The 24,030-nt window shown below is 41.4% G+C and overlaps 1 protein-coding gene across 7 annotated transcripts in view; it reads left to right on the forward strand.

Moving 5' to 3' along the window:
• The window catches only part of LOC124606997 (pantothenate kinase 3), a 175,257-nt gene that overhangs the window by 136,979 nt on the left and 14,248 nt on the right, over positions 1-24,030 (forward strand). For all 7 annotated transcript variants that reach the window (XM_047139145.1, XM_047139196.1, XM_047139178.1 and 4 more), the window contains one exon: positions 3,160-3,236. In XM_047139145.1, coding sequence (XP_046995101.1) covers positions 3,160-3,236 — 77 coding nt within the window. The remainder of the gene's footprint in view (positions 1-3,159; positions 3,237-24,030) is intronic.

The following is a 24,030-nucleotide window of genomic DNA, read 5'->3' on the forward strand; positions in this document are numbered from 1 at the left end:
GTAACAAGTATCTCTTCAAGATGGAGTAGCCACCTTAGAACCTTGGTTGAACCTTCAGTCAATTTTATACAGAAAAAGATCAAGAATTTCAAACACATTTTTCTTATCTTTTTGTTCATGAGTCAGTTCTTCAGAAATAAACAGTGTTCCCATGTGTACTTGTCTCTTGGGTATTTTTATTGGCCATAAGATTTTGGGTCTTTTAGTTTTAGGTTCTTATAATAATTTTTTGCTTTCTCTAACTGCATAGCAAATTCTTCTGCAGTCCTAAGATTCACAAGAGCTACTTTTAGCATGTCTGCAGAGTGTTTCAATCTGACTACATCAATATTTGGATTCTGTAGAGATTTGGCCAGTTCTTTGCATAGTCGAAACACTTCAATAGCTACTGTCGTACAAACAATAGTCTCAAACTCTGTAAGCCGTGTTGCATAGCCCTGCAGGACTGACTGTATTTCTCTTTATTTGAGTTTTGTGCCTTCAATACTTCAGTCACTGTATTATGGAATTGATCGAAGTTTTCTTTCAAACATTTTAGAGATTTTACTCTTACAGTGCTTTGAATTAGACACGTGGTATTACCCTCCAAACTTTTGAATTTGTATTCATCTCATTGACAGTAGATGGTAACATATCATCTTTGTACAAATTTTTCCTTTTGGAGGATTCCAGAATTATATGTGAAACATTTTTCTCAGCTATTAAGACTTCACACAATGGATAACAGCTTCTTGAAATTTCCTGCTGAGCAAGATCCGCACAATGATTATTGCAGTGGTTGCAACAGCACTTAGGCTGGCCTCACAGGAGAGTTTTCTTGAAGCCCTTGTTCCACCCAGACATTTTAGCTGCACCATTTAATAAATGGCTTTTTTTTTATAAAAATTCCATTCCTACCAAGAGTGTTGCAGAAATGTCTTTAATGGTAGTTGCTAGTGTTTGCACCCTGAAGGTCTGCTTCGAGTCAGCCTCGTCCATTATTGAATCTGCTGTAATTAGGAAAAAATAGAGATAATCTAAGACATAATTTTCAGTATTTCATTTCATATCACTGGTATCCAGGTTCTGTGATGCTTCAGTAAGATCCTCATTTCTCATATATCATTCTTCTTCTCATTGAGAATGGTCATGAGCTCTCAATCCTTTATAACATTCGTTAATAAAGTTGTTATAGCTTTCTTCTGATTGACAGCAGATTCCATGTGCCTTGTGTGATCACAGGCATGCTATTTTCTTCTGTTGCTAAATAATTGTGACAGTTTATCAAGGAAAAAGACTCTTCTAGTATTTTGTAATTTTTCTGTAGCTTTTTCTAGTGCGAAACTGTTAAGAAAAGCTGTTTCATTCTGTGATCTTGTGCGCACTATGTGGACAGACTTAATGCAGTAATGGCAGAGAACACTGTCACACTTTTCTTTGTAATGTAGACACGGTAAGAGAGAAGTCATAGCTTTGCAGAAACAAAGGGCAAGACAGAATATATTTGGAGTTAAAAGATATTTAACATAGTTTGACGGATAGTGTCTTCATGGATGTTACAGTTTGATCCAGTCATAAGCAGAAACTGCTGTCAGCCAAAATAACAATCTTATACTTGCTGACATGCAAAATAATTATGTATCACTGACTCTATCTGTAGATCATATACATTTCAAGTGAATTTGGGGATGCAAAAGCCATATCTCGACCCCAGATTAATTTTTACCATGTGTTGTGTTTTGTAGGTGCTGCTTTTTCATAGCTTTTAGTTTCCATTTGATTGGGTGATGATAGATGCCACACTTGTGTTGCAGTAGCATGTTGTAGAAACTATTACTATTAAAAGTAATTCATTGGCCAAGCTTTTCACCACTGTGAGACATTTCCTTGCAATACTTAATACGGATCTGTTTTACAAAAGCCACATCAATACTGCAGTAAACCTGCTTCGTCAATAACATGGGTTTTATTAAGCACAAACTATTTACAAATGAATCACAGAAAGTAATTGTTCCTGATTGTTCTGGAAATACACTAAATGAAGAGACATTATTCTGGAAGTTTGTTGAATAACTCTCACATTAGTCCACTATTTGTAGGTTTGATAGGGAAGCACCAGACTACAGACCACACTCTCAGTGCCCCCAGTGCCCTAGGTTTCTTCAATGGAAACTCAACTGTCAGTTGAATGGTGAGCGAAGACAGTGCTGCCTTAGGCAGACAGGCAATTTTGTGTGTTACTCAAATGTTAACAGTATGTACCACTAACTCCAAATCACATTCCAGGAGAAAATCACATAGCGCAGGGTCATTGTCAATAGGTGCACCAGAGAGTTTATGGTATACATTGGCTGGTTGCAGCATTTGAGGCCATGGCGAGTTGGTACAAGTGAGGCCGTGGCGAACTGCAACAAGTGAGGCCATGGCGATCTGTGGCAATTGTTAAATCTGCCATAGGTGTTTTGCCATGTGACCTGGTACCTGTGGACATATCCTTCAGTGGAGAGACTGTGACCTTGTCAGCTGTATGCATAAATAAGTGGTGGATTTATCCTTCAGCGGTGCGACTTGCAACCCTGCTGGACATATGCATGATTTTATCAATTGATCCATCAATACAACTGGCTGGATTACAAGAATTATAAGTTAAAACAAACTGACAGGAGACCGGAGGGACAAGCTTGATCTTCTGATGTGGCGTTAGTATTATCATTCTTGTTGCGAAGGATTGTGACACATACCGTTATGAGGAACTAAATTGGAGAAAAGCACATAATAATGTAAATGACACCTTGCTTAGGCTTTTGAAGTCTTTTAAGGGTAACTGCAAATGTGCATGCTTGCTTACACACACACACACACACACACACACACACACACACACACAGAGAGAGAGAGAGAGAGAGAGAGAGAGAGAGAGAACAAGAATTTGGAGGTATAACTAAGCATGCAGTTATCTCTACTTTTCAATTCTTGTGAAATGTTTTCTCTATGTAGTAGTGTTGTTTTTTCCTTTGTGGCTGAGTCAGATTTTTTTTCCTTGAAAAGGTAATTCCCTTATGGAGTATTTTAGATATTTCCTATCAGTATTTTCTATTGTTGTCTTGGAACTGTAACATGATGCATGTATGGTAAATGCTTGATGAATGGAATGTAAAATAATTCCTTGGTTTTTCGCAGATAGTAAATATTGGATCTGGAGTGAGTGTTCTGGCAGTTTATGGGCCAGATAATTACAAGAGAGTATCAGGAACAAGGTACTAAACCAGAATTTTTTTACTTTCTGTTCTGACCATGCTTTAAAATAAAAAGTGATGCTGTCTTTATAATTTTGAAGCTGTGACTTTTCTTTTACATTGGAAATCTTCACACTTTTCATAAATAATGTCATACTAATTTAAGTTGTTAACATAAAGCAACATTATATTTACACATAAAGTGATAAAAAAGAAAACTTGAATTTTATATGTCCATGGTAAGATTTTCATGTGTTACATTTTTAGTGATCTCAAGGATCTTTTAAAAATGGGTTCTCCTGTTCATATGTGGAATTACAAATTCATTATACTTACCAGAAAAATACGGATATGCAAATAATTACAAAAATAGCAATGAAAAGTGAGATGTGAGAAACGTAACAGAAAGAGAGAAGACACTTGGAATGCAAACATTAAGATATTCTTTTCTTAGAGATGGCAAGAAAAGAGCAGTGTACAAAACAAAAAGTTTTACACTAAAAAAAAGTTCTGAAACTTGGAGGGGTGTGGTGGGGCAGGTGGGGGGGACTTTTGCTTATTTTTAAATTTTTTTAAAATTAAGGGTTCTTAATTTTTTGCAATATTTATTGATGTTCTTCTCCAATTAGCATCATAACATAAGGGTGATAGTCTTTCAGAGTATGTTTTGTAAGAACGGGAAGGTATTTGTAATAAACAAGGTCTATTCAGAAAGTAAGATCTGATCTGGCACAGAATGGAAACCATAGCAAAAATCTGATGAAGTTTTGGACAGATGTATTGGGCAATGTCTCCAGAATGCCCGTCGATCATGTCATGTCACTCTTTTCAGTTCAGAGTGCACAGTGAGCTTGTAAAAATGCTCAGATTAATAGCGCCTCCTGCCAAGTATGAGGGCCTGGTGAGAGATTTCGCCAGATGTCATGCAACCCACATAACATAACTGTCACATGTTTCCTTCTTCATGACATTTTTCAGCCACAGTCTGCAGGGGAACAAAGATGCTCTTGCAGTGTTTTCAGTGGAAAGTGTTTGATCACCCACAATACAGCCCTTAATTGGCTCCCCCTGAGCTTCATCTTTGCCGACATGGACTGTTGGCTATGAAGACAACATTTTAACACAGACAACGAGCTGGAGAGCAGCATAGAGAATTGACAGAAAGCACAGGTGGCTGCCTTCTGTGACGAGGGTATTGGAAAGTTGGTACAACGCTGTGACAGATGTCTAAAGTCAGAGTGGCAACTGTATAGAGAAGTAACTGGAAAGTGTAGTTAACTATTGCTTATAACACAGTTTTGATTCTCACATTTGTTTCTATTTTGCAAGTGATCAGACGTTGCTTTCCGAATAGCCCTCGTACTCCACTGAGTACGAGACTGAGTGTAGCTATGTGTCTGTCTGAGTTTACTACACTCATTCCACGTTATTTCCATATTATATGGCTCACCATTTTTTAATATTTAAATTAAAATTTTCTTTCTAAATAACATACTTAAAGTATACTTTTTAGTATAAAATAAAAGCATGTATCCAACAGTTTTAAATGTTAAGCAAGAATTTGTAAGATTTTATTGATTGTGAAATGAATGATAGGATATGCCACCTTTTGTTGGCAGGAGCTTCTTCAAATGAATTTGTTGGAGGTGTAATTTGACCTGTACTTTTCATTTCAAATTATGCAACAGGAATGTTTATGAACATTGCTACCAAAGTAGGTATAACAAGTAGTAGTAGTTCTTAGTTTAATTTTCCACAGTAATTAAATAGCCTAAGACCATTGGTTTTTCTTGTTAAGCACAGCCATTCAACTTATTTTTAAACTGTAGTGGCCATAGGCACCAGTAAACATGTCACATATTACGCTTTTCAAATGTAGAGTCGTCATTTAAACCGAAAAATGGCATACATCAGTCAGGAATACAAAAGGTGACAAAAATTGAAGTAATTTATAAATAAAGGTTTTCTTCAGAGCTAAAGATCTGCTGATCTCTGACAACATGCTACTAGTTAATAAACCTATGCACTAATGCACCAATAGATGAAACTTTAAAAATGATAAGAACTTTAAAAATGATAAGAAGAAATTTAATAAGCAGCAGCACCATGAGAAAGGGCAAACTAATAAAATTTCTTGAACTGTTTGAATTTAGCCTCAGTTTTAATTACGTACTTTGAATTTGGTGAGAAAGTCTATCAGCAGAAGCATGGTTTGGCAATGGGAAATTGCCTCTCTGGGTTATTAGCAGACACATCTATCAATAATGTAGAGATCAAGACACGTTTGATGCAGAAGATAGTTTTCCCTAAACAGTACAAAATAGCATTCCTAACAGCAGGTCAATTAAGGTTTAAACTATGACATAAAATTGTGAAAAATGAAAAAAAGTATTATGCATTTGGTGTGCATGGATTGAATTGTGGAACATGTTATTGTTTTTATACAGGCCACACTATTTGGAATTTTGTAACTGGATACAAGGAACATATCATCCCAAACTACAAGACTGCTTTTAGCCATCATTTGTGATTTGGTAAAGCATAATTATCATTAAATTATAAAGCAGTGCAATAATGTCTGAAGCTTTTATCAATAGAGTATCTATGTATTTAGTTGTAATGTTATGATCTCTGAGAGACAGAGCACATTAGCTCATAATAGACAACTGAAGGCCCCTCTCAAATTTTTGTTTGTAAACAGGTAAAGACACATGTCGAATTTTGAATGTACCGATACAATTGTAGTACAGTAAAACAACATTTGTTATATTGATATGATGTAAAAACAGATATATACAGTGAAATATTACAAATTCAAATACATCATAAAAGATTTATTTCACTGCTGCAATCTTTGTACACAAAATGTTTGAAAATGTTGTATTTCATGTTTCGTTAATAACACTACCTTCTAATGTAGGTATGTTTGAAACTAGTCACTAACAAAAACATTAATTGCAACTTTGATGGAAACCTTACTCAACAAATTACAAATATATTGAGTTGTTGATGCTGATACCAACAGAATGTTGGAGTTACATAAAAATTTAAGCAATAACTTTAGTGAACGTACTTCTGCATTGAGGCTTGTGGGCCAGGTGCAAACATTACAAATTATGTGGCAGAGCAGGTAAAAGTGCAGTTACATGTTTATGAAAATGTATTGTTAATGTAAAAGTGATATGCAACACAGTATTGGAGAATTGAAGTATCTGGAGAAATACTGAGGTATAGCTGCAGATTATGAAATATAAGAAACTTTCAAAGTAAAGTTCTGGAGTCAGAGGAGATGTTCCAGTGATAATTGGGATGTTAAAAGAGCAATCTTAACATTTAAGAAAATGAACAATTAATTATAAGGAATCAAAGTAACTACTGGGTTGGCCACCTTGGTCTACATTGTCCATGCTTTTGTTCGGAATACTCGAGTGGTTACTTCCCATATGCATCATGTGATTTGGTACTGAGTAAGACTAGTGTCCAAACAAATTTCAATTAATCAGTTTTTAGGTGGCAACGGAGAATGAAAAGTGAAGAAAGTGTAACGGTGATTTGTTTCTCTTTGACAAATGAATAAATGTAGTTCCAAAGATGGTATTCAGTGTTTACTTTGATACTAATGTAATTGTTGGTTATGAGCTCAAGAGACCCAAAAAAGATAACTTACAACAGGATTAATTCAGTAATGGAACATCTTGGCAATACAGGGATGCATTGATGCTAGTGATTTCTTATGTGATAGACATTTTGAATTGGTGATTTCTTATGTGATAGACATTTTGAATTGGTTCTTTATATAGACATCCATGAACATACATTCAGAGTTCCCAACTAACCACCATGGGCATGTATTCTTAGTTGAAACTGCAACATTTGAATAGCGCATGCATACACATGTGAGTGAGTACAAATGCATGGGTGCGCACCCAACACACACACACACACACACACACACACACACACACACACACAAAATTTGTGTAATATTAGCAGAATTTCTTTGAGGATCTTATGAATTGTAAGTAGATGGGTGTGAATTACTGAAAGCAGTCATGCATTTTCTGTAGGCTGCATGCAACCCCCGTATGTTTTGTCAGACAAAACACTATCTCTGTCATGTGGATACTAGGCTTTCATTTCATACATATGTGAACGATATGGAATGGAAAAATCATGGCACTGCAGATTGTAATAGTATAAATGACATTTGTGATATGTATGTATGGTAGCTGTAAACATTGGAAATGACAGTGCATTTTGGAAGTCAAATGAGAAAAAAGAACACTCATTGTCTTTCTCCTAATGTGTATCACTTTTTGTTATGGAGCACAACTATTCAGCCTTCCCCAGATGCATTTTCTGATGTTTTTGTTGTAACTCAATTGTGTTTCATATTTTATCTTGCAGGAGTCATCTTTTGGAAAATTTCTCCGTTGGATGTATGAAAGTGTTAAGTTCTGTTTTTGGAAAATATTCCTGTTTATTTCTCCCTTCATATGGTCTAAGTTGTTAAATTGGCAGTATTCGGCATACAATTCATACGTTTTCTTGTTCTCCAGAGTGGGAGCAAGGTACCCACATTGAGGATTATTGCATTGAGTCTAGTGATTAGTTTGATGTGATAGAATGTTTGTTGTGTAAACTACTTTTTGTTGTCCAACTGGAGTTCTGATTTGAGCTTTACATTTGTGATCATCAGCTTAACCCCTCATGTACTTTTCTGCAGTGTGCACATGTGTACTATCTATAGATGATAAAACATAACAAGGGGCCACATGCTAGAGCAGTGCATCCATGTGGTGAACTGGCTTGAATGATGTTTATTTCCCATAACTAGCATGCAGTGTGGAAGCATGCAGATGGCTGTTTCCTCACTTGCCATCATGCAGACATGCACTCACTGAGTGTGAAACAACAGGCGAGTGGCCCTCCCATGTAGCCAAGGAAACATGGACAAGTTTTGTCACAACATGGTTGCACTAATGGGCCTGTCAAGTGTCTGAATGCACTTAGAATCAGAATTCCTTTTTAGTTGTCACTTTTCCATGCTTTCAATGGAGAAAGTGTATGCTGTATATATGAGATTCACCAAATATTACCACAGCAACTGAGTATAATTATGTATAATGAAAATTAATGTGAATAATTGAATACTGAATGTTGTTGAGATCATTGCTTTAGCTGTAGAACTATAAATCTGTGGTAAATGAGTAGCTGATGAAATAATGCTATCATTTAATATGTAGTTGAAATTACACTGACAGACATATTTTGGACAGAACAAATGAAAAAGATTTATTTTGAGGACTGTGACAACTGATTATAATTGTCAACTTTTGTAACTAACAAAAAGAACTTAATCCAGCTATACATTAGTCTCTTGTGAGCAAATTGAGCAAACGAACTAATAGGAGTCATTGAAGGTGATAACGTTAACTGTACTGACTGCAAGAAGGGAGGAGATACAAGATGTAGTGCTAATGATGTGCATATTGCAAATTTGGAGCCAATGTGCTAGTGAGTGTGAGCACATGGCATTTTTGGGGCTATGTACAGCACTTACTCGGCTGTGTTGTTAGATGAGGCAGCATCAGTGATCTTTGGGCAACTTCTGCTAAGCCATGCAAAGTGCAGTCACACTCTCCCTCTCACATCACAGCCATTTTCAGACCTTCATATGAATCTTGTGCATGTAGGGCCCCACCATTTGTGCTCTAGCTGTGAAGCGTATGTTGAGAACGCCTGTCGGGAACAGTCATGGGAATTTACAATAGTGGAATAGCTGACTTGTTCACAAGTGACATAATTGTGTTTTCACTTTGATCATGGGAGAAATATTAATTATTTAATGTGACAACCAACTTATCACATGAGGTATCAGAGTGTGGTTAAACTGAATTTTTTGGAGGAAAAAATGTTTGTTTGCAGGGGGAGATGGACAAAAACGCATAATAAATAATTTAACACTGAGTTTTCATTTGCTGCTTTTGTCATGTCCTATGTTTCTGTTATTGATATAGTACAGGACTCTAGATGCAAGTAAACAGAAAATCATGAGAAATGAAACTATAAGCTTCTAAGCTAACATAGACCATGGGCTTCACTATATATCAGTCTGTCACTGCAACTAAGGTTTCACTTTGAGACAAAAGCATCAATAATATTTCAACACAGGTACTGCAAAATTGTTTCTATAGTACTAAATGGCTAAAGCAGTCATCCCATCCCAGTTAATTTCTTTCTATCTAATGGCTTCCAGGGGTAACAAAGATTTGATTTTCAGTATTTCATATAATTAATGACCAAATTTAAAAAACTGTCATAATCTACACTTTAAGAGATATAATCATTTGTTACAGATTTAACAGGATTAGTCTAATATTAAAGTTTGAAAGTGTATATGTTTTGAGGCAGCATAACACACTGTGCCCCAATTACCCAGACTATATATGTCCAGTGTTTGAGAATGAGAGCAATTAGCGACTTCCAACAAATTATGCACATAGTTTCAAACCCTTTTGAAACTTGTTCTTGAAAGCACCCCCACAATATAATAAAAGGGAAAAAAGTTTGTTGCTTATTGCGTTTTTGCATCAGGCATGACATTTTAATTTATTTCCTCCTTACTAATAACTTTATTTGCAACTTTATTTTGGAGACAGTGTCCACATATACCGCTGTACATACCTGTCAAATTGTTTCGTTGTATTACACACAGTCCAGGAGGTGTAATGTCATGAACATTGATATGCCTGAAAAACTAGCTTTTCTTAAAATGGAGCACAAATTACCAGTATTGGTCTTAACTTTTACATTAGTCTTTGACTGAATAATCCAAACCTAATGAAATGTCTTTGGCTGTGAAGGTTCTACATGCTTCATGTCAGATATTTAACTCATTAACCCATTTGTAAAGTAATGAAACATTTGAAGCTGTTTTACATATGTGAGTTTGATTCTTTAGAAAATCGAAGATGAGGGCTTTCTTGTATGTCTGTAAAGGAAACACCTGTAAGCAGCAAAAGCAGAAAAAAAAATCGTATAACTTTGTGTCCACAACGAAGATTGGTATTTTGGATAAAGTCATTCATAACATTTCAAGAAAGGTGCATATATGACATGTGTATCAATAATAGAAATGTCTGTACGCGAAAGAAGCAGAATGTGAAGGAAAGGCTGACCATAAACTGCCATTAATTTTTATGTAAGCAGCATAAAGACATATCTAGTTGACAGCTGCCACATATCGTCGTCCAGTTGTTGCCTCCAACATAAAGATGCATGATAGCATGAACAAGCTCATTATGTGCATGGCCCTTTATAATGTTTAGCTCTTTACACTGACTAAAATAAAAGAAGTATAAGCTATAATGAAAGTTAATTCACCTGTGAGAAGCTGTTTAACTAAAGACCAAACCAGTTTTGATTTAGGAACTTAATTTAATTTTGTGTTGTGTCTCACCTGAAAGCATGGGAAAAAAATAACCTGACTTAAACCACTGTTATTTTGAAATCTTATTCCCTGATAAAATGTATAGTATAACACACAATGATTTTGTATAGATAGCAGACAATATGCACTCAAGCAAAAGAAGTAAAGTATAGCTTCTGAAATAGGCAAGCAAGTGAGAGCAGAAACTAGAATGCTGGTCATAATTAAAAAGTTCAGGTTGTTGTCTGAAGAGAGAAGATACCAATATTATACCAATGTTGTTGCAGAGATGTAGTATTTTGATACTTTGAAAATATATTAAATACAGTGGGTGGGACATAAATGCAGTGAGGATGATATACCATTACTGTTTTGCCTTATAATGTAGGCAGTACGATTGTTTTGCTACACATTTTATTTCAGTTTTATATATGGTACCCTTAATGTCAAACCTCAGTGTGTCACTCCAGATTTACTTTTAATTTGTATTTGTGCAAACTCTTTGAAAGAAAAAAGAGGATAAGAAAGACATTGATATAATTTTTGACTAAATGACAATGTTATGAAAACAGTAGATTGCTACTCACCATACAGCAGAGATGTTGAGTCGCAGACAGGCATAATAAAAAGATTGCTAAACAAGTAAGTTTTCAATGAAAAGGCCATCTTTTGAAATAGACAACACAAGTAAAAGTCTTTTGGCCAAAAGCTTACTTGTTTAAAAATCTTTTTGTTTTGCCTGTCTGCGACTCATCTGCACTATATGGTGAGTAGTAATCTATCCTTTTCATAATATAGTCATTATTCTGTCCTGGATTTTCCATTGTTTTTATACTAAAACAGCTGTATGAGCACTGTGACAAAGGTAATGCTACAAGCTATCCACAACCTTAGTTAAAAAAAGATATATATATATATCTAAAAACAAAGATGATGTGACTTACCAAACGAAAGCACTGGCACGTCGATAGACACACAAACATACACACAAAATACTAGCTTTCGCAACCAACGGTTGCTTCGTCAGGAAAGAGGGAAGGAGAGGGAAGAACGAAAGGATTTGGGTTTTAAGGGAGAGGGTAAGGAGTCATTCCAATCCCGGGAGCGGAAAGACTTACCTTAGGGGGAAAAAAGGAGGGGTATACACTCGCATACACACACATATCCATCCACACATATCATGTGTGTGTGTGTGCGAGTGTATACCCGTCCTTTTTTCCCCCTACGGTAAGTCTTTCCGCTCCCGGGATTGGAATGACTCCTTACCCTCTCCCTTAAAACTCACATCCTTTCGTCTTTCCCTCTCCTTCCCTCTTTCCTGATGAGGCAACAGTTTGTTGCGAAAGCTTGAATTTTGTGTGTATGTTTGTGTTTGTTTGTGTGTCTATCGACCTGTCAGCGCTTTCGTTCGGTAAGTCACCTCATCTTTGTTTTTATATATAATTTTTCCCACGTGGAATGTTTATGATGTGACTTACCATACGAAAGCGCTGGCAGGTTGATAGAAACACAAACAGACACATACATACACACAAAATTCAAGCTTTCACAACCAACTGTTGCCTCATCAGGAAAGAGGGAAGGAGAGGGAAAGACGAAAGGAAGTGGGTTTTAAGGGAGAGGGTAAGGAGTCATTCCAATCCCGGGAGCGGAAAGACTTACCTTAGGGGGAAAAAAGGACGGGTATACACTCGCACACACACACACACACACACACACACATATCCATCCGCACATATACAGACACAAGCAGACATATTTAAAGGTCTTATATATATATATATAGACACAAGCAGACATATTTAAAGGTCTTATATATATATATATATATATATATATATATATATATATATGGTTATAATAGAGGGAAACATTCCACGTAGGAAATATATATCTAAAAACAAAGATGATGTGACTTACCAAATGAAAGTGCTGGCAGGTCGACAGACACACAAACAAACACAAACATACACACAAAAAATTCAAGCTTTCGCAACAAACTGTTGCCTCATCAGGAAAGAGGGAAGGAGAGGGGAAGACGAAAGGAAGTGGGTTTTAGAGGAGAGGGTAAGGAGTCATTCCAATCCCGGGAGCGGAAAGACTTACCTTAGGGGGAAAAAAGGACAGGTATACACTCGCACACACGCACATATCCATCCACACATACAGACACAAGCAGACATATTTAAAGACAAAGAGTTTGGGCAGAGATGTCAGTCGAGGCAGAAGTGTAGAGGCAAAGAAGTTGTTGAAAGACAGGTGAGGTATGAGTGGCGGCAACTTGAAATTAGCGGAGATTGAGGCCTGGCGGATGACGAGAAGAGAGGATATACTGAAGGGCAAGTTCCCATCTCCGGAGTTCGGATAGGTTGGTGTTGGTGGGAAGTATCCAGATAACCCGGACGGTGTACCACTGTGCCAAGATGTGCTGGCCGTGCACCAAGGCATGTTTAGCCACAGGGTGATCCTCATTACCAACAAACACTGTCTGCCTGTGTCCATTCATGCGAATGGACAGTTTGTTGCTGGTCATTCCCACATAGAATGCGTCACAGTGTAGGCAGGTCAGTTGGTAGATCACGTGGGTGCTTTCACACGTGGCTCTGCCTTTGATCGTGTACACCTTCCGGGTTACAGGACTGGAGTAGGTGGTGGTGGGAGGGTGCATGGGACAGGTTTTACACCGGGGGCGGTTACAAGGGTAGGAGCCAGAGGGTAGGGAAGGTGGTTTGGGGATTTCATAGGGATGAACTAAGAGGTTACGAAGGTTAGGTGGACGGCGGAAAGACACTCTTGGTGGAGTGGGGAGGATTTCATGAAGGATGGATCTCATTTCTGGGCAGGATTTTAGGAAGTCGTATCCCTGCTGGAGAGCCACATTCAGAATCTGATCCAGTCCCGGAAAGTATCCTGTCACAAGTGGGGCACTTTTGTGGTTCTTCTGTGGGAGGTTCTGGGTTTGAGAGGATGAGGAAGTTGCTCTGGTTATTTGCTTCTGTACCAGGTCGGGAGGGTAGTTGCGGGATGCTGGCAGGTCGATAGACATACAAACAAACACAAACATACACACAAAATTCAAGCTTTCGCAACAAATTGTTGCCTCATCAGGAAAGAGGGAAGGAGAGGGGAAGACGAAAGGAAGTGGGTTTTAAAGGAGAGGGTAAGGAGTCATTCCAATCCCGGGAGCGGAAAGACTTACCTGTCCTTTTTTCCCCAAGGTAAGTCTTTCCGCTCCCGGGATTGGAATGACTCCTTACCCTCTCCTTTAAAACCTACTTCCTTTCGTCTTCCCCTCTCCTTCCCTCTTTCCTGATGAGGCAACAATTTGTTGCGCAAGCTTGAATTTTGTGTGTATGTTTGTGTTTGTTTGTGTGTCTATCGACCTGCCAGCGTTTTTGTTCAGTAAGTCACCTCATCTTTGTTTATATATATATATATGCTGTCCATGGTTAGGAAGCTTTGGAATAACCATGCCTATAGAATAATCATGAAAAATGTTGTTATGAAATGAGTAAGAAGTCAAAAGGGCATAAAATATGTACGTAAGAAGTCAAAAGGGCATAAAATATGTACGTAAACAGTTTGCCCCAAGCTGCGAAACTCGGTTACAGCTATTATTCAGATCCGTGAAAATTCAGTATTGTTTAATATGATGCCATTGCTGTAATAAGTATTTGGGTTTTGAGTCTAGGCGTCCTTCCCAAAAGAAAAATCATTATCATCTTCTACAGTTTCCAACCCCTGGCTGGGCTGTTTAGAACATAAGCCACTCCATTTTCTCCTGTCCTTCTGCCACATTTCTCTCTCCCCTCTGTCCTAGTCTTCACTTTTCATCACACATTTCATCATTCCAACAATCCATCTGTCTCTCATTCTTCCTCTATGTCTCTTGCCTCATAGTGTCATTTTGCGGGCCTGTCTTAGAATCCTGCAAACTCCCATTCTTATAACATGCCCATACCACCTTAATCTTGTCTTATCAGTGGTCTCTTGCAGAAACTTCTCTTTCATTATTTCTCTCACTGTCTCCTATCTTACTCTATCCATTCCAGTCAGTCTTATTCTGCTTCTTTGAAATTTCATCCTGCAATCTTGATTCCCACTCACCTGCCTCCTCTTCATTACCACATTTCTGATGCATACGTGAGTAATGGAGCATAATATGGTCAGTATAACACTTGCTTGCTTCCTGGAGCTACATACTTGCTCCAGACCTGGCTTATTACATTCTGCAGAAACCATGGACTTGTCTTCCCCTTTCACTAATCCCCCTATCTTTCCTCCCACTGTCTTCTGTTATGCTACCCAGGTAATTGAAATTTCTACTTTTTTTAGTACTTGCTCTCTAAAGTTTACATCTGTGGCTACCCTCCTCTTCTTTCTTGTTGTCACCATCACTTTTCACTTCTTTGCAATTAATTTCAACCATACTGTCCCATCACTTCCTTCCATACATCTAACCTTTCTTGTAAACCCTCCCCCCCCCCCCCCCCCCTCCTCCTCCAGTTCCTCTTTCTGAAGGTTTTCTCAGAACTTGCTTCTTTTCACACTATAGTACACATTCTCAGTGTCCAGCAACACCATTCCTAGATTATTACCATATTTTTAGTATCTCTCTTGGAGCTTCCTTGTGCTAAAAATTAGATCAAATGTCAACATTCCTGTTCTAAACCCATATTGTTCCTCTTTCTACTGTCTTCCCTGTTCTGTTTCCTTGAATCTTCTCAAATACCTTGACATTGTGACACATCAAAGTAACTCCCCTGTAATTCTAATGTAGTTTCCTGCAACTCTTCATAAAAAAAAATTACATTGTGATTCCATTTTGCAGTCTTCATGTTTCCTTCTTTCTTTTCATACTGCTGTCATGTCCCGGAGGAGCCACTACACTATACCAGTGACAGTTGCCCTGACCATCTCCATACTTACTTCATCCACTCCAGGTGCTTTTCCTTCTTTTGCGATCTTGATCACATCCTCTGCTTCTGTCCAGGTTAGATCCATCGTGATATCTTTTACATTCCCTGGTTCCTCGTTATCCTCTTTTGTGTTGTATCCATTGGCGGTTTAGTAATTTTTCAAAATAGTCTTTCCATATCTCCTTTATTTCCTGTGCAATTCTCAACTTTCTTGCATTCTTTATTGATCATCCTGACATTACTGATCACGCCTCACTACTTAGCCTTAACCATTACATAAAGGAACTTCTTACTCTATGCTCCCATCCATTTTGGCTTCTATCTGGCTACCAGTCTCTTAGCCACCTTCTCCTCAATTTATTCCTTTCTTGCATCCTCTGTTTTCTCCTTGAAAATGCTTTGATTTTCATTCTACCAGTGTGTCTATTTTCATCTTTTCTTACCAATGTTCTTTTGCATGTTTTTTTCTTCTGCTTCCAACATTGTTGTTTTGAACCTTCTCAATTACTACCTTGCTGACTGCATTTCATTCCTTGGTACATAGCTCTTTACTATTTCCTTCTTTTTTGAATTTTCTCTTCTTTAAACTTCCGTACTTGATATCTTGCCCTTCTGCCCCCTTTTTCTCTGTAATCCGTCTAACCATCACTACTAAAAGATAGTGATCACAATCTGGGGCTTCAGAAGGTATTACATTGCATGGGTGACTCTCTCTTTGTGTTCTGGTCACATATTATGTACTCTGCCACAGATTCACTTGAAAAATAAGGGCCGTACCATGTAGCCTTATGACTTTCTTTTGCCTTAAATTAGATGTTGCCTATGGTTGGTCCAGTCCTTTTACAAAAGTCTAACAATTTTTGTTTTTATTCATTTCTTGTTCTCACCCTTCCTCTTCCAATACTTTCTCATACCCTCCCCTACCCTTCTCTTTCCTTGCCTACATGTTGACTTAAGTTTCCCATTATCATAATCTTCTGTCCAATTAGTTGTATCTACATTTGCTCTTCCAAGTCTTCTTTCCCTTAAGCATAACATCCAACTTTCACTCTGACCTTCATTATGCTGTAACTTATTCCTTTCACTTCCTCTCGTAACTACTATGACTCCATGTCTCCTTACTTTGCCATTCCCACTCCAGTACAGCCTATATGCATTCCTCAGTTCCCTACTTCCTTTACTTTTTCACCTTGCATCTGACAATCCTAAAATATCCAGTCTGTTGTTACTCATGTAGTCTGCCATATCCTCCACCTTCCTCATTGCACCACATCTTAGCCCTTGGGAATAGTGGAGTTATCTTTGATTATCTCCATCTTTTCCAAGGCTTGTTCCATATTTGTAAGCATAAATTTTATTAACTGCTGTCTTACTGGTTCTGTTGTAGCTGCAACTTTTATGGAATTTTCTCTCTGGCTTGTTAAGTCCATGGGAGGTATTTTAAGAAATCCCCAATCCATCACCTGGATACACACTGTCTAGGGTTAAGGCTCCATCCAAAAGGAACATATGTTGTGAAGTGACATACAATGCATAAATAAGAAAAAAAATAGTAATTCGTATGCAGCAACAAGTTAGAGAGAGTGTGTGTGAATGAATAGGTGCTATGAAGTTTTGTATATTTAATATAGTTTAGCTTTAGCTCTGTTGAACAGTTTAGGGCTTTTACACACGGCCATGGAATTTGTCAAATACAATTTATATAATGCTTACACATAGTTTTGCAGGTAGTAGTAGTAGTAGTAGTAGTAGTAGTATTTCATGCCCAGTTGGTTTTGAACATTGTGTTGGTAAATCATTGTGGTAAATTTATATATACTCAGTAGTATGGAACTATAACACTCTAACAGTATTTTTTCATATATGTAGACATAACTACTCAAGACAGAGTTGAGGAGTTGAGCTGGCACAAGGCACATGCACAAAATTGAAAGCACTGCTGAGCTTCCAGTCAATGCTATTCTTCAGAGATAACTAGCAAAAATACTTCTCAAAAATGCTTCGAATGATTGCCATTACTCCTACCATTACTTTTCTGTTATGGTCTGATATGGTTGGTTGGTTGATTCGGGGGAAGGGACCGAACAGCTTGCCCCCAGGGGCTCAGCATTCGTTTGCTGGGTACGGGCTTGGCGACCCCGGGGTTCCTGAGCTGGGGACTGGTAAGCGCCGCCAGTCCCCTGTCACCGTAACCTCTAAGCACACTTCAACGACCACCGTGCGGCGCGGCGGTGGAATGTTGTGTGTCTCAGGGAATGGGGATCTTGGCTTGACCGCCCGGGTCGCGAGGATGGAATACACCTCTATAAAAAACCCCTCAATCTCAAGGTGTGCTGCGCGCCGATGAGATGCATGGCTGTTGAGGTGGAACAGTCGTTAGCGGGCGACCTCTGGGGAGTCTGCCGCACCTCAGTTGTATAAGGCTTACCTAGGCATGCGGGGCTCTGTCTAGGTGGACTCCTAGTTCCCTAGCTGCTCGTGGGACCGAGATGGAACCCTCGAACTTTTCTTCTTCTCCCCCCAGCGGAAAGGGTGGGCCGCTGGTAGGTTCTAACACCCAATCTCACAAGAGGGCTCGTGTAGCCAGTCCTCCTGATTCAGGTAGTAGTAGTAACAGAACGCATGCTGCTTCGCAGAATGTGTTTCTTATAATTAAAAGAAAAGATGGGAGTTTCGACAAAGTTTCGCCATTTTACATCCAGAAAGGCTTAGAAGGTATTGCTGGTACATTAAAATCTGTAAAGCGCTTGCGAAATGGCACCTTGTTGGTTGAAACATCTAGCTTCCAGCAAGTCCAGAACCTTCAGAAGGCACAATTTCTTGGGGAGTTTGCGATTGAGACTGAATTTCACAACACCTTGAACTACAGCAAGGGTGTTGTGACTTGCCGAGATCTCGTTGATATTCCCCTAGACGAACTGAAGGCTGAATGGTCCCGGGAAGGAATTGTCGACGTGCAACACGTTATGAAACGGGTGGATGGTGCTCTCCTGAAATCTGACTCGTTCATCCTTACGTTTAACAGCACCAAATTGCCCGAGTATGTGAAGGCAGGTTTCCTACGTCTCAGTGTACGGCCTTATTACCCCAACCCCATGCGGTGTTTTAAGTGCCAACGCTTTGGACACACTACTCTCGGCTGTAAAGGGGAAGCCACTTGCGGGAAGTGTGGTAAAGCCACCCATGAGGGAGTTGGTTGCTCCTCTCCTCCCAAGTGTGTCAACTGCTCTGGGGATCACCCTGTGTGGAGTAGGGAATGTAGAGTTTTCCTTGAGGAACGGAAGATCCAGGAACTTAAAACCACCAAACGCATCCCGTACGGTGAGGCAAAGAAAATTTACAAGTCCCTGCAGCCGCCCACGTTCGCTGCTTCCTTTTCTTCCGTTCTGAAACAGCCAGTCTTGAAAACTGATGCCGCTACACAAACGGAGGTTGCTACTGTCAGCACTAGCACCTGCGTTTGTCAATGTACGTGTGCTGCTGCTGTTCCTGTGAAGCCTGCTGCTCCTCCCCGGCCTTCTGACCAGGCCGTGGTCGCTGACGTCATGGAACCTCCTGCCCCTTCCCAGGTCCAGTCTTGTGCAATGCCCAGCGCTGCTACACCCCCTACTGCTTCTGAGGTTTTGGCTCCACTGCCACCTCTGGCCAGAAAATCGAAGCCCAAACCAAAGGTGAAGACTCGACCGCTAAAGGAGACTGAAGTTCTACAGTCTGCTGATGTTGATGTCGTTCTTTCTGACGTCTCTCTCGACTCCTCTTCAGAGGCGATGGAGGTTGATGTCAGACTGGGGCAATCATCTCGCCCCAAAACTGAGCCTCCACCTGTTGTGGCCTCTCCTCCCCGACAGAAAGTGCGACTGAAGGTCCTCCCACCCTGATCGATGGCTCCCATTATACAGTGGAACATGAATGGATTCCGGGCACATGTGGAGGAACTGCACCTCCTAGCACGGCAACGCCCCCTGTGCTTGTGTTTACAGGAAACACATCTAAAACCCTCTGATGCTCCTGTACTCAGGGGCTATACGTTGTATCGCAAAGATGACCTGACTGGAGACAGAGCCAAAGGCGGAGTCGCCGTGTTTGTCACTAATGACCACCACTCCTCTGCTCTCCCCCTGGATACGGACCTGCAAGCAGTTGCAGTTGCAATTCATTCCCGTCGAAGGCTTACTGTTTGCTCCCTTTATTTACCCCCTCTGGATGCAATGACCTTAGACGCTCTCACAGATCTTATCGACCAACTCCCGCGCCCCTTTCTCCTCCTGGGAGACTTCAATGCCCATCATGTCCTGTGGGGCTCCACTTCTCTTTGCGCTCGAGGTCGAATTTTGGAGAACCTCCTCACATCTCAAGTGTTGTGCATCCTCAACACAGGTACTCCGACTCATTTCTCTACTGCTACAGGGTCATTCTCAGCCATTGACCTATCTTTCTGCTCTCCAACCCTCACCGACTCTGTTCACTGGGAGGTCATTGACGACCTTCATTCCAGCGATCACTTCCCCATCCTCATTCATCTCCTGGATGGTGTATTGCTGGAGCAGAGGCCGCCATCGTGGATGGTTGGCAGGGCTAACTGGCCTCTGTTCACTCGATTGGCTGTCTTTGAACGCCACAACAGCGTACAGGAATGGGTGGATCACATCACACTTGTGATCCATCATGCTGCTGACCTGTCCATGCCACAGTCTTCTGGCCCTCCTAAGCGGCGCCTTGTGCCTTGGTGGACGGATGAGTGCCGTTCAGCCATCCGGGACAGGCGTGCGGCTCTTCGCCGATTTAAATGCCGCCCAACAGCAGTCAATCTTACCGCCTTTCGCATCGCGAGAGCCAGGGCACGCCGTGTCATTAAAGAGAGCAAGAAAAGGTCATGGCAGGAGTTCCTGGACTCCATCAACCGTTCCACTTGTTCCACAAAAGTATGGGAAGCCATCCGGAGGATTTCCGGTAAACGCAGCCGTCTACCAATAGCTGCAGTCCTGAACCAGGGATGCCTCCAAACAACACCCAGAGCCATTGCTCAGACGCTGGCAGAGCATTTTGCACAAAGTACTGCCACTGCAACCCAGGATCCAGCATTTCGTCGCTACCGTGCGACTGTCGAACGAGCGAAGCTGGACTTTCAGTCGAACAATTCTGAGGCCTACAACTCCCCTTTCTCCATGTGGGAACTTGAATCGGCACTTACTGCGGCTTCTGACACCGCACCAGGTTACGACCGCATCCGGTACTCCATGCTTCGCCATCTGCCAGCGGCGTCAAAGGAAATCCTCCTCGAATGTTTTAATCTCATATGGCGGACGGGAGTTTTCCCCACCTCGTGGAGGGAGGCAATCCTCATCCCTCTCCTCAAACCAGGCAAGGACCGCACATGTCCCAGTAGTTATCGTAGTATTGCCTTGACAAGCTGTGTCGGAAAGACCCTGGAACGAATGGTTAACCGTCGTCTGGTCTGGCTGCTAGAGACCAGGCAGCTCCTTAGCCGCTTTCAGTGTGGATTCCGAAAATTTCGGTCCACAGTCGACAACCTGACACTCCTCGAGGCGGCTATTCAGCAGGCTTTCCTCCGTCAGCATCACTGTATCGGTATCTTCTTTGATATCAGCAAGGCATATGATACTACTTGGAGACACTGTATTCTTGCACAACTGCATCAATGGGGCTTTCGTGGCCGCCTCCCCATTTTCATTCGGTCTTTCCTGTCTCAGCGGTTTTTTCGGACCCGCGTTGGTAACACACTGTCTGATCGCTTTGAGCAGGAGAACGGTGTCCCCCAGGGCAGTGTTTTAAGCGTTACCCTCTTTGCCATAGCCATAAACAGTATAACGTCTACAGTGAGGAGTCCAGTACAGTGCTCCTTGTTTGTGGACGACTTTGCTGTTTTCTGTTCCTCCTCCAGTGTTGCAACCGTGAGCCGTCAGTTGCAGCTAACAGTGCGGCGGTTAGAGGAGTGGGCTGCAAAGACAGGTTTTCGGTTTTCTGCCGATAAGTGTGTTTGTGTTCCTTTTAATCGTTCTCGTCGTCTTTTTACTTTGCCTGCCTTGCATATGGGGGATGCTGTCCTACATTTTAGAGACGCAGTGCGGTTTCTGGGACTAATTTTTGACTCCAGGTTGTCATGGCTGCCACACCTACGTGACTTGAAAGCCAGATCCCTGAAGGCACTCAACATCCTCAAGTGCCTCAGCCACAGGTCTTGGGGCGCGGACAGGGCGCGTCTCCTTCAGTTTTATCGGGCTTTTGTGCGTTCGCGGCTGGACTATGGGTGCACAGTATATGGGTCAGCGAGGCCGTCTTATTTGCGGATCCTTGACGCTGTCCACCATGCTGGGATTCGACTGGCCACGGGTGCTTATCGGACCAGTCCCATACCAAGTCTCTGTGCTGAGGCTGGCGAACCGCCACTTACCATCCGGCGGCAGCTCCTTCTGGTGCGCCAGGCTTGTAAGTTTCTTGCGGCTCCCAGCTCGCCTGCTCACCGCCTTGTTGCCCATCCACCTCTGGACCGCCTTTTTTCCCACCGTCCCCGGGCTACGTTGCCATTTGGGATCCGTGTGCAACGTGTTCTAGAGTCGCTCGGTGTGGAGTCTGTACAACCCCAAATCCAGGGTTTTAACCACCTGCCACCCTGGTTACTGAAGAGGCCCAGAGTGATTTTAGATTTATTGCAGTACAAGAGGGATTGCACTCCTGCCACCGTTTTTCATGCAGCATTTTCTGCTGTTTTATCTGAGCACCACGACTATGTAGCGGTTTTTACGGATGGGTCGAAACAAGGGGATTCCGTTGGCTGCTCCGTTGTTTTTCCGGATCGTGTCCTTAAGGTCCGACTGCCTCCGCCTTTCACGGTCTTTGATGCAGAATTGTCTGCGATCTTGCGGGCGCTGGAGGAGATGAGACGTTCTTCCTCTCCTAAATTTCTTGTCTGTTCCGATTCCCTCAGTGCCCTTCAATCATTGCACCATTTGTATCCGGCAGTTACAGTAGTCCAGACCATCCAGGATGCCCTCCTCCGACTACAGCGACTGGGGAAGGTTGTAGCTTTCTGCTGGGTTCCGGGGCATGTTGGCATTGCTGGGAATGAAGGGGCAGATCTCGCAGCCAAGGAAGCGTGTCTTGATCCACACGTATCTCAGTGTGCTATCCCCTTGCACGCACTCACCTCGCTGTTGTGCTCCCGAGTCATGTGTCGGTGGGAGGACGAGTGGCTGGACGTGACTGACAATAAGCTCCGTCTAGTCAAGCCCACAACGCGTGTGTGGTGTACTTCCTTTCAGCCCCATCGACGGGACGAGGTTCTCCTCACTCGGCTTCGAATAGGCCACAGCCCTATGACGCATGGCTTCCTGCTCCGGCGGGAGGACCCTCCACTGTGTGGTGCTTGCGGCGTCCAGGTCACTGTGCGCCACGTTTTATTGGATTGCGTTTTATTTTCTGACCAGCGGGCCGAGGCTGCCTTGCCAGCGGACCTGCCAACTCTCTTAGGCAACACTCGGACGAATGTGGTTAAAGTTTTAAAGTTCTGTGCCATGTCGAATGTTTTTACAAAGATTTTAGGGAGGGGATTTTAACTTGTTTCCTGTGTGACAAGCTCGCCCATATTTTATGTAAGTGGCCAGACACTGACGGTTTCCTATGTCATTCTTGTCGCTATGTTATCCCTTACCTTAGGTTTTACCTTCTCAGGTCGTATTTTCCCTCTTTTCCTGCTTTGAGTGTGTTTTTCAGTTTTATTAGGTCTCTCCACATTCGTTCCTTTTACTGTGTGTCAGGGCGCTGATGACCTCGATGTTGAGCGCCCATAAACCCCAACACACACACACACACACCGAACAGCTTAGTCATAGGTCCCATCAGATTAGGGAAGGATGGGGAAGGAAGTCAGCTGTGCCCTTTCAACGTAACCATTCCAGCATTTGCCTGAAGCTATTTAAGGGAATCACGGAAAACCTAAATCAGGATGCCCAGATGAGGGGTTTGAACCATCATCCTCCTGAATGCGAGTCCAGTGTGCTAACCACTATGCCATCTCACTCAGTCTGGTTGATTGAAGTACACTCTAATGAGCTAAAAAATTCCTGCTAATTAATGATTCATCATGCCCCACATACCAGGGTCGTTCAATAAGTAATGTCCCACTTTTTTTCCTCAGAACTTTTTTATTGGTAGGAGTCAGAATTTGGTGACTGTGTACATTAACATGTGTTGTCCATGTCCTATTTTTCTACGTAGTTTCCATCACATTCTATGGCTGTACACCAATGTTGTGGAAGAGCATGTATTCCCTGCTGTGTAAAAGCTCTTGTCCTGTAGGCTTAGCCGTGTTTTCACTGCACGACTGACACTCTCGTCATCTTCAAAGAGTGTTCCTCATAGAAAATCTTTAAGTGGCCCAAAGAGATGGAAATCCGAGAATGCCAGGTCTGGACTGTAGGGTGGATGAGGCAGTGATGTTCAGCCC

The sequence above is a fragment of the Schistocerca americana genome, chromosome 1 (assembly GCF_021461395.2).
Source record: "Schistocerca americana isolate TAMUIC-IGC-003095 chromosome 1, iqSchAmer2.1, whole genome shotgun sequence".
NCBI classification, from domain to species: Eukaryota; Metazoa; Arthropoda; class Insecta; order Orthoptera; family Acrididae; genus Schistocerca; species Schistocerca americana.